Below are 17608 nucleotides of genomic sequence, written 5' to 3'. Positions count from 1 at the left end.
GTCTAGTTAGTAATGGATAGTAGTAGTAGTAGTAGTAGTACCAGACAGATACATACCCTCTGTCTAGTTAGTAATGGATAGTAGTAGTAGTACCAGACAGATACATACCCTCTGTCTAGTTAGTAATGGATAGTAGTAGTAGTAGTAGTACCAGACAGATACATACCCTCTGTCTAGTTAGTAATGGATTGTAGTAGTAGTAGTAGTACCAGACAGATACATACCCTCTGTCTAGTTAGTAATGGATAGTAGTAGTAGTAGTAGTAGTACCAGACAGATACATACCCTCTGTCTAGTTAGTAATGGATAGTAGTAGTAGTAGTAGTAGTAGTAGTACCAGACAGATACATACCCTCTGTCTAGTTAGTAATGGATAGTAGTAGTAGTACCAGACAGATACATACCCTCTGTCCAGTTAGTAATGGATAGTAGTAGTAGTACCAGACAGATACATACCCTCTGTCCAGTTAGTAATGGATAGTAGTAGTACCAGACAGATACATACCCTCTGTCCAGTTAGTAATGGATAGTAGTAGTAGTAGTAGTAGTAGTAGTAGTAGTACCAGACAGATACATACCCTCTGTCCAGTTAGTAATGGATAGTAGTACCAGACAGATACATACCCTCTGTCCAGTTAGTAATGGATAGTAGTAGTAGTAGGAGTACCAGACAGATACATACCCTCTGTCCAGTTAGTAATGGATAGTAGTAGTAGTAGTACCAGACAGATACATACCCTCTGTCTAGTTAGTAATGGATAGTAGTAGTAGTAGTAGTACCAGACAGATACATACCCTCTGTCTAGTTAGTAATGGATAGTAGTAGTAGTACCAGACAGATACATACCCTCTGTCTAGTTAGTAATGGATAGTAGTAGTAGTAGTAGTACCAGACAGATACATACCCTCTGTCTAGTTAGTAATGGATAGTAGTAGTAGTAGTAGTACCAGACAGATACATACCCTCTGTCTAGTTAGTAATGGATAGTAGTAGTAGTAGTAGTACCAGACAGATACATACCCTCTGTCCAGTTAGTAATGGATAGTAGTAGTAGTACCAGACAGATACATACCCTCTGTCCAGTTAGTAATGGATAGTAGTAGTACCAGACAGATACATACCCTCTGTCCAGTTAGTAATGGATAGTAGCAGTAGTAGTAGTAGTAGTAGTAGTAGTAGTAGTAGTAGTACCAGACAGATACATACCCTCTGTCCAGTTAGTAATGGATAGTAGTACCAGACAGATACATACCCTCTGTCCAGTTAGTAATGGATAGTAGTAGTAGTAGTACCAGACAGATACATACCCTCTGTCCAGTTAGTAATGGATAGTAGTAGTAGTAGTACCAGACAGATACATACCCTCTGTCTAGTTAGTAATGGATAGTAGTAGTAGTAGTAGTAGTACCAGACAGATACATACCCTCTGTCTAGTTAGTAATGGATAGTAGTAGTAGTACCAGACAGATACATACCCTCTGTCTAGTTAGTAATGGATAGTAGTAGTAGTAGTAGTACCAGACAGATACATACCCTCTGTGTAGTTAGTAATGGATAGTAGTAGTAGTAGTAGTAGTACCAGACAGATACATACCCTCTGTCTAGTTAGTAATGGATAGTAGTAGTAGTAGTAGTAGTACCAGACAGATACATACCCTCTGTCTAGTTAGTAATGGATAGTAGTAGTAGTACCAGACAGATACATACCCTCTGTCCAGTTAGTAATGGATAGTAGTAGTAGTACCAGACAGATACATTACCCTCTGTCCAGTTAGTAATGGATAGTAGTAATAGTACCAGACAGATACATACCCTCTGTCCAGTTAGTAATGGATAGTAGTAGTAGTACGAGACAGATACATACCCTCTGTCTAGTTAGTAATGGATAGTAGTAGTAGTACCAGACAGATACATACCCTCTGTCCAGTTAGTAATGGATAGTAGTAGTAGTACCAGACAGATACATACCCTTTGTCTAGTTAGTAATGGATAGTAGTAGTAGTAGTAGTAGTACCAGACAGATACATACCCTCTGTCTAGTTAGTAATGGATAGTAGTAGTAGTAGTAGTAGTACCAGACAGATACATACCCTCTGTCTAGTTAGTAATGGATAGTAGTAGTAGTACCAGACAGATACATACCCTCTGTCTAGTTAGTAATGGATAGTAGTAGTAGTACCAGACAGATACATACCCTCTGTCTAGTTAGTAATGGATAGTAGTAGTAGTAGTAGTACCAGACAGATACATACCCTCTGTCTAGTTAGTAATGGATAGTAGTAGTAGTACCAGACAGATACATACCCTCTGTCCAGTTAGTAATGGATAGTAGTAGTAGTACCAGACAGATACATACCCTCTGTCCAGTTAGTAATGGATAGTAGTAGTAGTACCAGACAGATACATACCCTCTGTCCAGTTAGTAATGGATAGTAGTAGTAGTACCAGACAGATACATACCCTCTGTCCAGTTAGTAATGGATAGTAGTAGTAGTACCAGACAGATACATACCCTCTGTCTAGTTAGTAATGGATAGTAGTAGTAGTACCAGACAGATACATACCCTCTGTCCAGTTAGTAACGGATAGTAGTAGTAGTACCAGACAGATACATACCCTCTGTCTAGTTAGTAATGGATAGTAGTAGTAGTAGTACCAGACAGATACATACCCTCTGTCTAGTTAGTAATGGATAGTAGTAGTAGTACCAGACAGATACATACCCTCTGTCCAGTTAGTAATGGATAGTAGTAATGGATAGTAGTAGTAGTACCAGACAGATACATACCCTCTGTCTAGTTAGTAATGGATAGTAGTAGTAGTAGTATCAGACAGATACATACCCTCTGTCCAGTTAGTAATGGATAGTAGTATTACCAGACAGATACATACCCTCTGTCCAGTTAGTAATGGATAGTAGTAGTAGTACCAGACAGATACATACCCTCTGTCTAGTCAGTAATGGATAGTAGTAGTACCAGACATATACATACCCTCTGTCTAGTTAGTAATGGATAGTAGTAGTAGTACCAGACAGATACATACCCTCTGTCTAGTCAGTAATGGATAGTAGTAGTAGTACCAGACAGATACATACCCTCTGTCTAGTTAGTAATGGATAGTAGTAGTAGTACCAGACAGATACATACCCTCTGTCTAGTTAGTAATGGATAGTAGTAGTAGTAGTAGTACCAGACAGATACATACCCTCTGTCCAGTTAGTAATGGATAGTAGTAGTAGTAGTACCAGACAGATACATACCCTCTGTCTAGTTAGTAATGGATAGTAGTAGTAGTAGTACCAGACAGATACATACCCTCTGTCTAGTTAGTAATGGATAGTAGTAGTAGTACCAGACAGATACATACCCTCTGTCCAGTTAGTAATGGATAGTAGTAGTAGTAGTACCAGACAGATACATACCCTCTGTCCAGTTAGTAATGGATAGTAGTAGTACCAGACAGATATATACCCTCTGTCTAGTTAGTAATGGATAGTAGTAGTAGTAGTAGTACCAGACAGATACATACCCTCTGTCCAGTTAGTAATGGATAGTAGTAGTAGTAGTACCAGACAGATACATACCCTCTGTCTAGTTAGTAATGGATAGTAGTAGTAGTAGTACCAGACAGATACATACCCTCTGTCTAGTTAGTAATGGATAGTAGTAGTAGTACCAGACAGATACATACCCTCTGTCCAGTTAGTAATGGATAGTAGTAGTAGTAGTACCAGACAGATACATACCCTCTGTCCAGTTAGTAATGGATAGTAGTAGTACCAGACAGATATATACCCTCTGTCTAGTTAGTAATGGATAGTAGTAGTAGTAGTAGTACCAGACAGATACATACCCTCTGTCCAGTTAGTAATGGATAGTAGTAGTAGTACCAGACAGATACATACCCTCTGTCCAGTTAGTAATGGATAGTAGTAGTAGTACCAGACAGATACATACCCTCTGTCCAGTTAGTAATGGATAGTAATAGTAGTACCAGACAGATACATACCCTCTGTCCAGTTAGTAATGGATAGTAGTAGTAGTACCAGACAGATACATACCCTCTGTCCAGGTTGAGGATGGCCTGCATCAGGGTGTCATCACCCCCCTCTGGGACCACAGCAGACAGGGAGCGGGGTGCAGGGTACATCCCCTGAGCCCTGACGCTGGGGGGAGGAGGTGCTGCACGGCCACTGCTTCTGGGTGGAAAGACAATCACACATCAAGGACCACATCTCATCAGCAGACTGTACACATCAGCTTTAATACTGGAGGTACTTGGCAATTAAAGGACTAAGATAAACTAAGAGATTAAAAAACAGTACATCAGTGGAAGCAGTAGACTATATCTTAACCAAAAGTCACCACCACTTTGCATCCAGGTATATAAAAAGGTAGGAGGGGAATGTCTTGGAGTCTTGGTCACTAGCCTACATCTGCTGTTCGTCAAAGCTTTCCATCTGCACTGTGTCAGAGCGATTAGGCCTGACTTTAGAGGGACTGCTCAGCAAGACTGCTTCAACAAAACTGCTTCAACAAGACTGCTTCAACAAGACTGCTTCAACAAGACTGCTTCAACTGTCATTTGACGGTGGTCCCTGAGCACTAAGTATCCAGTAGTCCCACCCCACTCAGAGAAACCATTGACCTTCTCTGTTGATCTCCACCTTCTGCTACATGTGGGTTAACAAGGGGCCGTCCCTAGACACAAGACACTCCTGTCAAGATGTTGAATGGTTTATTTAGATAACTCCTCCCCTGGCCACGGTGGATCAGCACTGGAGCCTGTAGTGCTGCCAGGACAGACACGGACAGGGGGGAGAGAGGAGTGACCCCGTGGTCGTAGGGGTGAAGGTCGGAGACCAGTGAGACAGGCTCCTAGACAGGGGAGCGCCGGGCTGAGGTAGATGGTATACAGATGAGGTACCGTAGAGACTACATAGCACCACAGCAACAGAACACCACCCTGGTCACAATCTGAGCACCAAACCTGAAGAATCTTTACATTTCCTCTCATGTCTGACATTGTAAAATGAGGAAAAAGTACTGCTACAGATTAGGACTGAAAATCCACAAGAACACCACGAATCAATGCTATTCCCAAAATGTATTGGGACAGAAACCTAACCAACTACATATTTATCTAAATATCTTTAGGCTAAATGGCATTTCTAAGTGTTTTTAATGACTCTGTTAAAACTGGACCGTTGCTCTCTGTGCAAAGGCTAAGCCCTAGTAGTTATATCTTCCTAAACACACATCTGTGTTCGCAGCAGTAAAACCAGGAACATTAGTTTACCCTGCAGCGCTCTCTCTCCTCTCCTGTTGGGATGGTTGATCCTCTCTGGTTTGTTGCCCTCGCTGATTATGTGCCTCCTATACGACAGGCAGCAGAATGACCCAGCCAGGCAGGCAGGCAGGCCAAGGGGCAGGAGGGGGTATAAACAAATGAAAGGCACCTGGTCTCAGTGACCCCAGCCTGAACCTCATCATCTACCCCCGTCCTCCAACCAACCAACCAGCAGCTTGGAGTGACCGACCTCACAAAACTTTAATGACCCAGGGGATGCATCCCAAATGGCCCCCTATTCCCTACATAGTGCACTGTGGGCTCTGGTTAAGTGATGCACTATACAGGGGCATGGGTACCATTTGGAACGCAGACAGGGTGTTGTTTGAAGGGTACCTGACCTCGTCTGACCCCATCTGTGCTCAAAGCAAATGGCCACGTGTCTTTACTGCCGATCCCACCCCTAAATATTACCCTACTACTTTCACCTCCCTCTTCTGAACTGGAACTATGGCCCCTGGCTGTTTAACAGTGGGCTCTAACTGACCAACGGGGTGAAATCAAAAGCCTAGGTGTTGAATTAGAGACGGTTGTTCAAGTAGAACATATTTTGTTAAATTGCTGCTGTGTTGATTAAGTAAGGAGGTTGTTCTCACTCTCAAACCTGCGGTTACTGTATTATATATATATATATATATATATATAGCAGTCTTTAAATCCTGTAGAATGCCTGAACGGACTTCAAAATTACTACTTAAATGTACATTATCAGTGATCACTAAAAGGAGAACTCAATCTAATGACTCTAGTCCTGGTGATTACAGTTCAGGTCAAGAGTGCAAATGTATGAGAAATACAGTTTGAACATCAGTCAACTTCAGGTTGAATCAGACTAAGTAATCTCTCAGTCTCTTTATGCGTCCTTACCTTTACACTGTCACGACAGGTAAATATGCCAAGACGAATAACAATGGCCAGACCTAACTAACCGGATTGCAGAGGGCCTCGGGGCGTGTGACTATCATAACCTCTCAACATTAACTTGATTTATCACAGTAATTACTTTCTCTATTATTTCACCTGAGGAACTGAAGGTGGGAGAAGAAAGAACCTACAGCCTTGAACACCTGGCCCTTAAAATAACAGGTGAGTTCTGCTGCTGCGTGCATGTACCTCTCCTGACCCTGGGACAGTCACAGAACCCTGCTCTGTCACACTCTGGCCATCACATTACAACGTCGTAGTGTAGTGACTGCCTTACACAGAAAAGACCCATGTCCTGTTTTGACTCCTGTCATAGTGATGGTGCTGTCCGGAGGGTGACTCAGTAGACGCCATTGTTATCCCTGTACCTTCCTTCACCTCTATCATGTCAGGTTACACCAGACAGACAGAAAGATAGAGTTTTAAAGACTAGTATGCGACCCCGGGCTGCCACAAGGAATGGTACCCTCATCGCTGTGCAGACCTGGGTTCAAATACCACTTGAAATCTTTTCAGTTTTTGCTCTAGTCTGCCTGGAGTGTCAGATGGGTGGGGATTTCTGTTTTGGGACTATTTTATGGAGCCATTCAGCCAGGCAAAGCTCAATCAAGCCCAGATAAAATATTTGAAATGCATTCAAATACCATTTGAACCCAGGTGTGGCGCTCTGTGAAAGCAGAGCGGCAGCAGTAGACCCTGAGGTGTTTGTGTGTTTCTCTCCCAGTCCCAGGAGAGAGCTATGTGAGCAGAGAGGTGGACGGGGACCGACGTGGCCCAGACCTGATGCCTATGTGATTATTCTCTGGTACTATGAAAACATTTCACACAGAATGAGACACACAGATACGCAAATCAGTACAGACATGACATGGGCTTCAGTCTACAGGGCTGATTGGGGAGGCTGTGTCAAAAAGACTGGTTGTCATGGTAAACATGGTGCAACAATGCCATCTTCTGGTCACTTACATAATGACAGTGCATTATTTTATCTGGGGGGGGTTCAGGAGAGCTACTTGTAGTGAAACAGAATGGTGATCAGTTTGGTTACACAAGGTTAGACTACTTGAAGATTAAACTCCAATTCTCCTGATGAAAGTTTCAAAACAAATATCCAGCAGTGTGAGACAGTTGCGCCTACCTGAAGTCCATCTGGCGTGTTGTGTGGGGGTCCTCTCTAGGAGGTGGTCTAGAGGGGTAGGGGTACGGCTCCTCCGGCTAGAACACAGACACAGGGAATGACTTTTATTGTTTAAAATTAACCTGTTCTACATGGGGGGCTGGCAGTACTGAACAACATATCTACAGGTGTCCCATCCTGAGAAACACACTGTGATGCTGCTGTTGATTAGACAGTACTGAACAACATATCTACAGGTGTCCCATCCTGAGAAACACACTGTGATGCTGCTGTTGATTAGACAGTACTGAACAACATATCTACAGGTGTCCCATCCTGAGAAACACACTGTGATGCTGCTGTTGATTAGACAGTACTGAACAACATATCTACAGGTGTCCCGTCCTGAGAAACACACTGTGATGCTGCTGTTGATTAGACAGTACTGAACAACACACAATTGAAGTCAGAAGTTTACATATACCTTAGCCAAATACATTTAAACTCTGTTTTTCACATTTCCTGACATTTAATCCTAGTAAAAGTCCCTGTCTTAGGTCAGTCAGGATCACCACTTTATTTTAAGCATGTGAAATGTCAGAATAATAGTAGAGAAAATTATTTATTTCAGCTTTTATTTCTTTTGTCACATTCCCAGTGGGTCAGAAGTTTACATACACTCAATTAGTATTTGGTAGCATTGCCTTTAAATTGTTTAACTTGGGTCAAACGTTTCTGGTAGCCTTCCGCAAGCTTCCCACAATAAGTTGGATGAATTTTGGCCCATTCCTCCTGACAGAGCTGGTGTAACTGAGTCAGGTTTGTAGGCCTCCTTGCACACACACACTTTTTCAGTTCTGCCCACAAATTTTCTATAGGATTGTGGTCAGGGCTTTGTGATGGCCTCTCCAAAACCTTGACTTTGTTGTCCTTAAGCAATTTTGCCACAACTTTGGAAGTATGCTTGTGGTCATTGTCCATTTGGAAGACCCATTTGTGACCAAGCTATAACTTCCTGACTGATGTCTTGAGATGTTGCTTCAATATATCCACATAATTTTCCTCCCTCATGATGCCATCTATTTTGAGAAGTGCACCAGTCCCTTCTGCAGCAAAGCACCCCCACAACATGATGCTGCCACCCCCGTGCTTCACGGTTGGGATGGTGTTCTTCGGCTTCAAAGCCTCCCCCTTTTTCCTCCAAACATAACGATGGTCATTATGGTCAAACAGTTCTAATTGGTGTTTCATCAGACCAGAGGACATTTCTCCAAAAAGTACGATCTTTGTCCCCATGTGCAGTTGCAAACCGTAGTCTGGCTTTTTTAATGGCGGTTTTGGAGCAGTGGCTTCATCCTTGCTGAGCGGCCTTTCAGGTTATGTCAATATAGGACTTGTTTTACTGCGGATATAGATACTTTTGTACCCGTTTCCTCCAGCATCTTCACAAGATCCTTTGCTGTTGTTCTGGGATTGATTTGCACTTTTCGCACCAAAGTACGTTCATCTCTAGGAGACAGAACCTGAGCGGTATGATGGCTGCATGGTCCCATGGTGTTTATACTTGCGTACTATTGTTTGTACAGATGAACGTGGTACCTTCAGGCGTTTGGAAATTGCTCCCAAGGATGAACCAGATTTGTGGAGGTCTACAATTATTTTTCTGAGGTCTTGGCTGATTTTTTTTGATTTTCCCATGATGTCAAGCAAAGAGGCACTGAGTTTGAAGGTAGGTATTGAAATACACCCACAGGTTCCAATCAACCTCCAATTGATTCAAATTATGTCAATTAGCCTATCAGAAGCTTCTAAAGCCATGACATCATTTTCTGGAATTTTCCAAGCTGTTTAAAGGCACAGTCAACTTAGTGTATGTAAACTTCTGACCCACTGGAATTGTGATACAGTGAATTATCGGACTGTAAACAATTGTTGGAAAAATGACTTGTGTCATGCACAAAGTAGATGTCCTAACCGACTTGCCAAAACTATAGTTTGTTAACAGGAAATTTGTGGAGTGGTAGAAAAACAAGTTTTAATGACTCCAACCTAAGTGTATGTAAACTTCTGACTTCAACTGTATCTACAGGTGTCCAATCCTGAGAAACACACAATGGTGCTGCTGTTGATTAGACAGTATTTTCTAAAATATTATTTTCCAATCCTCTGTATTGGTATTTTATTAGAATCCCCATTAGCTGTTGCAAAAGCAGCAGCTACTCTTCCTGGGGTCCACAGTTACTCTTCCTGGGGTCCATGCACCAATGAAAGTCATTGACAGAGCATCTTCGACTCAACATGTAATTCTTTATCTGAACACCAAGTGGTGTCAGAGGTTGAAATAAACTCCTCCTCATACAGTTGGCGGTGTATATAATGGATTTCTAGCTGTACTATAATCATATACCCTATAGCTGTAGCATTGACTGCACTCTGACCTAAATTAAGTACTTCAATCAAATGCATTTATACAGATGTTTTTATATCAGCAGATATCACAAAGTGCTTATACAGAAACCCCACCTAAAACCCCAAAGAGCAAGCAATGAAGATGTAGAAGCACTTCCATTGTGGTGTTCACATTCTACTCTGTCAGAGAAATATTTCTTGCAGCTTCTCAAATCATACTAATGCAATCGATATGGGGCACATTGTTTCGTGCTTGTAAACCCAGCATGTACAGTAGATTGATGGGCAGATATTATGCTTCCTTGGCATAAGGCTTCAATTGTGCATTTACAATAATGGTTTATTCATTGACTGACAACCCACTTACTCTCCGGGAAGGTGGAACACCTCTGCGCTCGTTAGGAAAATGAAGGCTGTCGCCAAGGTAGCCTCTTTGATCCTCGCCATGGTAACCTCGAGGGCCTCCATTTGGATAAAAGCGAGGCCCGTCGTACTCAAACCCTCGATTGTACTCCTCGTCTGGCCTTCCGAAACCAGCCGGCCTCCTCTCTACAGGCCCTGCTCCAGCTGATCTGGGATATGGGGCCTACAATTAATTACATTTCGATGTGAAAGAAGAGAAAGAGAAACAAGATTAGGGTTATGTCCTCTAGAAAGCTATTTACAATTTTTATTTCTAGATGAAAAGGTTTATTTTTGAAAAATCATGTAATTGTAAATCTCAGTGAATCATAGAATTCATGTAATTTTCAGGATAGAAACAAGGCACAGTTCTGTGGAGCTCAGGAACGCTCAACTCTTTTCTCTTATATCAAGTAGAAGTTGACCGATTAATCGGAATGGCCGATTAATTAGGGCCGATTTCAAGTTTTCATAACAATTGGTAATCTGCCTTTTTTGACGCCAATTACATTGCAATCCATGAGGAAACTGCGTGGCAGGCTGACCACCTGTTACACGAGTGCAGCGTCAAAAGGACCTTGTGGCTGCAATGAGCCAATGTAAGGTGCTAGCTAGCATTAAACTTATCTTATTAAAAAAAACAATCAATCTTTACAATCACTAACTACACATGGTTGATGATATTACTAGGTTAATAGCATGTCCTGCGTTGCATATAATCAATGCGGTGCCTGTTAATTTATCAATATCAGCTGATGTAAGAAGGGCTATATAAATACATTTTATTTGATTTGATCATCGAATCATAGCCTACTGCAACTTTGCCAAACAGGTGATGATTTAACAAACGAGCATTCGCGTAAAAACCACATTCGTTGCACAAATGTACATAACCATAAACATCAATGCCTTTCTTAAACTCAATACACAGAAGTATATTTCTTAAATCTGCATATTTAGCTAAAATAAATGTATGTTAGCAGGCAATATTAACTAGGGAAATTGTGTCACTTCTCTTGCGTTCAGTGCAAGCAGAGTCAGGGTACATGCAACAGTTTGGGCCGCCTGGCTCGTTGTGAACTGTGTTTCTTCCTAACAAAGACTAATTAATTTGCCAGAATTGTACATAATTATGACGTAACATTGAAGGTTGTGCAATGTAACAGTAATATTTAGACTTAGGGATGCCACCAGTTCAACAAAATACGTAAATGGTTCCGTATTTCACAGAAAGAATAAACGTTTTGTTTTCGAAATGATCGTTTCTGGATTTGACCATATTAAAATGACCAAAGGCTCGTATTTCTGTGTGTTTATTATAATTAAGTCTATGATTTGATAGAGCAGTCTGACTGAGCGGTGGTAGGCAGCAGCAGGCTCGTAAGCATTCATTCTAACAGCACTTTCCTACGTTTGCTAGCAGCTGTTGCTGTCAACAGCGCTGTTTATGCCTTCAAGCCTATCAACTCCCGAGATTAGGCTGGCAATAGTAAAGTGCCTATAAGAACATCCAATAGTCAAAGGTATATGAAATACAAATGGTATAGAGAGAAAGTCATAATTCCTATAATAACTACAACCTAAAACTTCTTAACTGGGAATATTGAACCACCATATGTTCTCATGTTCTGAGCAAGGACCTTAAACGTTAGCTTTCTTACATGGCACATATTGGACTTTTACTTTCTTCTCCAACGCTGTGTTTTTGCATTAAAACAAATTGAACATGTTTCATTATTTATTTGAGACCAAATAGATTTGATGCATTATATTAAGTTAAAACAAAAGGGTTCATTGTTCATTCAGTATTGTTGTAATTGTCATTACATTACAAAAATACAAAAAAAATACAAATATAATAAATAAATAATAAATATATAATAATAATAATAATAATAATAATAATAATACGGCCAATTAATCGGTATTGGCCTTCTTTTGGTTCACCAATAATCGGTATCAGCGTTGAAAAATCATAATGGTTGACCTCTAATACCAAGGCGGAGTTGGGTATTGATAACTAGTCACATGATTTGCTAGCAACGATATTGAGTCACCATCAGTTGATACTTGTACAAATGTTCATTCTGAAAACTCTTACCTGTACAACTGCAGGTGCTGAAGTTCATACTTTTAATAAAAACTTTTATTGAATACAACCACCGACTTTTTCCTCATTTGTGTTGACCAACTTTTGTCCCAATTGAATCTCAACTGACGTAGTACGTCAAGACCACTAGAACCCAAATGAGGAAAAAGTCACTGGTTGTATTTTTATTAACAGTTTGAATTTCAGCACCCCACAGAAGGTACGGTAAGTGTTTACAGAAATATTCACAAGTATCGACTGACGGCGAGACAATGTGGTTGCTAGCAAATCGTGCAACCAGTTACCAATACTCACCTCCACCTCGATATAAGAGAACGGAGTTGAGCGTTCCTCAGCTAAGTTCTGTTAAGTATTATAATGGAAAGTAAATTAGTACAATTATAAATACATAAACCGAACAACATTTTCCACAGACAGAAACACTCACCGGTCTGTCTGGTAGGAAGCGTTCCTCATAGACATCCCTTATGTTTCGGTCTCTCCTGTAAGCCACTGCAAAGTAGACAGCAGGGGAGGTTTACGGTGGGTATTATTTGTGGAACGTTCCAACAGGAATCTGTTCCAAAAACGTTGTAAAGTATAAGGATGCCAACAAAGTATACAAAGTAGCATGATCAATTCACCTAGCTAACTAGCTGCCGAAAAAGCATCAACTCCCCACGTAGCTTATTCTTAATGTTTGTCCATAGGCTATCAGAGTGAGGACAGACATTTTTCAGAATAAACGTGGTGACTGAAACTTAATGAAATAGCCCACCCCCTACCCGGTATCTTATTCTGCCACTATACAACTTTGTATGCGTTGTTTGTTGGCAACCTTGTTATTTACGATGTTTTTGGAACAGATTCCTGTTGGAACATTCCACAAATTACACCCACCAGGAGGCTTACACAGTTAATGACAATCAAAGTTGTGGTAGGTGTTCATGAATATGCCTACATGTTGACCTGGTGGAATTGTTCAGTACGCATAACTGGAAACCTTTTTGGAGGAAAGCAAGATATTTTCCACTTACTTGTTTTGTCTGGACAAGTCTATGTAGTAGTATTGGGAGTGGGTAATGCCAATAGAGACAGTCAATACTAACTGGGGAAAAGAGAAGATGTTACGTATTAGTTTGACAATACTGCATGGTGTGCACATTAGCTATTAACAATGTAGGTTAGGTAATCCCAAGCATAGAGATATGTCAAATCAGTATGTGTGATAGTATGGCACCTACTGTAGCTAATAGCTAGCTCTGATCCAGAAGTACTGGCAGGATGTTAGCGCGCATTCCTCTGAGGCTCAGCCATAATCTTTGGCTCAGCGTTAGAAAGCCGCACTAGCTAGGAGTTAACTAATGCTCGTCTTCTTTCAAACAAACCTTCAACCACTGAGATTAGTGATATGAAAACACCTCTTTCTACTGGCTTGTTAATTACCACATAACGTTGTTCTAATATATATTTCGCAGGTTGTGTAGATTTAACTGCTAGCTACGTATGCTTACGTTAGCTAGCTACATGCTCAAGCTAGTCCACAGTCCATGCTGAGTTAATTCGCTCAAAACGAAAACAGTATTTAGAACAAATACATATTTACTAACACAAGCATGTAGACACGCTATAAACGATACGCACGTTGGAGAAAATAAAGTCGTTTTCACAAAAGATATGAAAACAAGCTCACCATTACCTACTTTTCACCTTCTTCCGGTTGGCGCATGTACACACTGAATTTTGATTGGATTGACAAAAAGTCAGTCACGTGAAACGTCATATTCCTGTGACGACGAACAGTTCTCCATTGTTTTTGGCAGCTAGATAGCAAATACATGTTACTGAGATTGAATAACTAATAAAAAACAACATATTTACCAATTTCTTTTGCCCACACTACTCAATAACTATAAATCACCAATGGTGTCTCGCTAGGTAAGTGATTTATTCGATTCCTTGAATGTGTATTTCCAGGTAATACACATCTGATTCGAGCTAGCATCACTGCTAGATTGCATATCGCTCAATGAAATAGATAACTAACTAGCTAACTAACTTCAATCTGAATATTCATCACCATTAATCCGTTTTCAGTGTCTGTCTCACTCTGATGGTGAAGTCAAGATGAGTGGTGGTTTGGCTCCCAGTAGAAGCACAGTCTATGTGTCCAACCTGCCCTTCTCTCTAACCAACAGTGATCTACACAAGGTAAAACCATTTTTTAAAATCTTTATTTAACTAGTCAGTTAAGAATAAATTCTTATTTTCAATGACGACCTAGGAAAAGTGGGTTAACTTGTTCAGGGGCAGAACGACAGATTTTTACCTTGTCAGCTCAGGGATTTGAGCTTGCAACCTTTCGGTTACTAGTCCAACACTCTAACCACTAGGCTACCTGCCGTAATGTCTCCATATGTAGAGTAATGGGATATAACTACTTAACCCCTCCCTACCACTATTTCACAAGTTCATGATCCTGCTGTTTATGCCATTTGTAAAAATGACCTCAAATAATGTCTTGGATCTTTTAATTTCAGCTTTTCACCAAATATGGAAAAGTTGTGAAGTAAGTAACTGGTATCAAAATAATGAGCTATACAAAGCTCAAATACAAACCCAAAAATGGTCACATGCTTCGTAAACTAACAGTGAACTTCCTAGTTACTGGTCCGTTTCCAATAATGCAGAGTTAAAGACAAAGATTTTTTTTTTTAAATAGTGACACGATGAATAAATACACAGTGCTATAGATTTTTAGTTATTCACTATGTTGGTATTGTGGTGATCAGAGAAGATAATGATGGTCTCATGCTTTCAGGGTGACAATAGTCAAAGATAAAGAAACACGCAAAAGTAAAGGTGTGGCTTTTGTGCTCTTCCTGGACAAAGAGTCTGCACAGAGCTGCTTTAGGTCACTCAACAATAAACAGGTGGGCATTTTTCCTCTCCCTGTTTTCATAAAAAGTCACATATCTGATGTGTTGTTTTTGCGTTAAAGTCCCCCTCGTTTTCGCCCCGCAGTTATTTGGAAGAACAGTGAAAGCGAGCATTGCAATCGACAACGGGCGAGCAACTGAATTTATCAGGAGGCGAAACTACACAGACAAGTCCAAATGTTATGAATGTGGGGTAAGTTGATACTCTCTGCCTAGATAAGCCATCTCCATTTCCCTCTTCATCCATCCGGAATGTGTATCCGGATGTTAGTGCTATTTATACAATATTTCTGTCCTTTTCACTTCATAGGATACAGGGCACTTAAGCTATGCATGCCCAAAAAACTTGCTTGGTGAACGAGAACCCCCGAAGAAGAAAGAAAAGAAGAAGAAGAAAAAGGTTGAAGAGCCTGATGAAGTGTAAGTATCTTATCAGGACATTGATGCCATTCTCTCGTGTTCACAAACGGCTATGATCGTGGTCAACAGCAACAGTAACTGTTCTATTTCAGATGGACTTTAGTTCAGAGATTCTTTGTTTGATTGTGATGTCATATTTCTCATTGTTTGTGAAGTCCTCTGTGTGTTTTGTTTCTATGACTTTTCTACTTTTTCCCTCTGTCGTTTACAGAGAAGAGGAGGAAAGTGAGGAAGAAGGAGAGGACCCTGCTCTTGACAGCTTAAGTCAAGCCATAGCTTTCCAGGTAAGTGCACAAATGTACTTCAAGTTGGGGGAAGTTAGTAGGCTATTGTATTACTTGAAACCCTCGATTTACTTGGAATTTGTCCTTATCTGACCCCTCTTTTAAAATCACACATGGGATCATGTGTTCTACAGCAAGCACGACTTGAGGAGGAGCAGCATAGGCGACAGCAGACAGCCTTCGTGACTGAGGAGGCCGGTCAGGCTTCTACATCAGACGACTCCAAGAAACCCAGGATCAAAAAGAGTGTCTACTTCAGTGACGAGGAAGAACTGAGTGACTGAGGGGATTTCACAGATATAATTCAGACTCTTGAGTAGCAAATATTTGAAAATGAACGGGACATTCTGTTTGTAAGGGCATCGTCGACCTGAGAAAAGATGAAAAGGGTTACAGTGTACCATTGCTTAGTTGAAGTCCTCAACTGTTTCTGTATCAGTATTTGTTCTGATCCTTAGTGTCCTTTTATAATGAGGACTCAGCCACTGTTCTTCGCAGGCATTGGGACAATGGGAATGGAGATTAACTGTGTTTCTGCTCTTTTCTTTTCAACAGCTGTGTAAATATACCATAGGTGTTTTACTGTCTTTTTTTCACCCTTCCTATGTATGTCAATATTAGGGGAAATACAACTATTCTGTTTCAAGATGGCCTACCACATCCCCATCTTTATGTGAATGCACAATTGATTTGAAAACGGTATTGAAACATCAGGGAAAGCGTAGAACACCACAGATAGCATGTGGTTTTTCACAATAATGAACCACACTTTTGCTAATAAATAGGAATAAACAACATTCAAGTCATGAACATTCCTTCCTGTATTTCAATATCGATCACAACTCCCCATCCACCAGCTGCTAACCAGAGACAAGGTGCCGTAAGGTGTGTGTACTGTAGTGTTGCCCTAATGTGTGCACCAGGCTTCTCTCCATGTTTTCTAGCAAGGCAATATTCCTTCCTGTATTTCATTATTAATCTTCCATTCTGTGGGGGCTACTCTTCCCCTCCAACAGCCGTTGACAGTACAGTAAGGTGGATGTTGTCCTGATGAGCGCAGTGTGCACCTCTCACATACGATGTGTTCCCTATCAGAGAGCAAGAGCTCCATGTGATGGAGTGTCCTGACAGGAAGCCAGGCGGTGTAGGCTGCAGCTCAGCCCTGGCACATTCTGATTTATACCTGCAAGGCCACGTCTCTGTTAGGCAGGTCATCTTCAAGAGCTACCTTTTAAAGCGACGGGATGGGAGGAGAGCCACTGAAGTTACGTTATACAGATTTATGCTTTAGAAATGTATGACAACTAAATACAAGGTGAAATGCATGATTCACTTTTCAGTTCTGTCATGCATTTTTCGAACCCGTTATTAACTATGTATATAATCTGTAGCCTCTCCATCACAGTAGGAAACATGAATAGGGCTTAACATTCAACTATGCAATAATGTTAATGTCATTTACACTATGTCTATTGCGCTAAATGTCAGATCATCATAAATCAAAAGGACGGAATCTAATTTTCTCCACCCCCGCAATGATTGGGAATTCACCAGTCGAAGACATTGAACAATCTCAAGAAGTTTATGATAAAATGTCAAATGACACCTCATTAGACCCTAATAATGCATAGTTACGGTTACATTAGCGTATGTGTTACAAAGACGAGTGTT

General features: G+C 40.8%; 3 protein-coding genes across 7 annotated transcripts in view; 2 read left to right on the top strand and 1 right to left on the bottom strand.

Annotated features, from left to right (window-relative positions):
* The window catches only part of LOC115188437 (periphilin-1), a 36950-nt gene extending 22894 nt beyond the window's left edge, over nucleotides 1-14056 (bottom strand). The window contains exons 1-6 of one of the 5 annotated variants that reach the window (XM_029747297.1): nucleotides 13998-14056; nucleotides 13332-13402; nucleotides 12743-12807; nucleotides 10171-10389; nucleotides 7416-7492; nucleotides 4065-4202 (exon numbers count right to left, since the gene is read on the bottom strand). In XM_029747297.1, the coding sequence (XP_029603157.1) occupies nucleotides 4065-4202; nucleotides 7416-7492; nucleotides 10171-10389; nucleotides 12743-12807; nucleotide 13332 (500 nt within the window). In that variant the 5' untranslated portion in view covers nucleotides 13333-13402; nucleotides 13998-14056. Of the gene's footprint in view, nucleotides 1-4064; nucleotides 4203-7415; nucleotides 7493-10170; nucleotides 10390-12742; nucleotides 12808-13331; nucleotides 13403-13538 lie in introns of all 5 variants that reach the window. The other 4 variants (XM_029747296.1, XM_029747300.1, XM_029747299.1 and 1 more) reach the window with 4 other exon arrangements.
* LOC115188433 (glucoside xylosyltransferase 1) overlaps nucleotides 1-17608 on the top strand; it is a 601934-nt gene that overhangs the window by 545392 nt on the left and 38934 nt on the right. The gene's annotated exons all lie outside the window — the stretch shown is intronic.
* Nucleotides 14066-16747, top strand: LOC115188439 (zinc finger CCHC-type and RNA-binding motif-containing protein 1). The gene is made up of 8 exons (XM_029747307.1): nucleotides 14066-14232; nucleotides 14392-14505; nucleotides 14835-14863; nucleotides 15116-15227; nucleotides 15319-15426; nucleotides 15544-15653; nucleotides 15865-15937; nucleotides 16072-16747. The coding sequence occupies exons 2-8, from the start codon at nucleotides 14422-14424 to the stop codon at nucleotides 16219-16221; spliced, it is 666 nt and encodes a 221-aa protein (XP_029603167.1). The 5' UTR covers nucleotides 14066-14232; nucleotides 14392-14421; the 3' UTR covers nucleotides 16222-16747.

Source organism: Salmo trutta, unplaced genomic scaffold, assembly GCF_901001165.1.
Source record: "Salmo trutta unplaced genomic scaffold, fSalTru1.1, whole genome shotgun sequence".
Classification (NCBI taxonomy): domain Eukaryota; kingdom Metazoa; phylum Chordata; class Actinopteri; order Salmoniformes; family Salmonidae; genus Salmo; species Salmo trutta.
The sequence above is the reverse complement of the archived record's forward strand: the minus strand, read 5'-3'. Positions and strand labels throughout refer to the sequence as shown.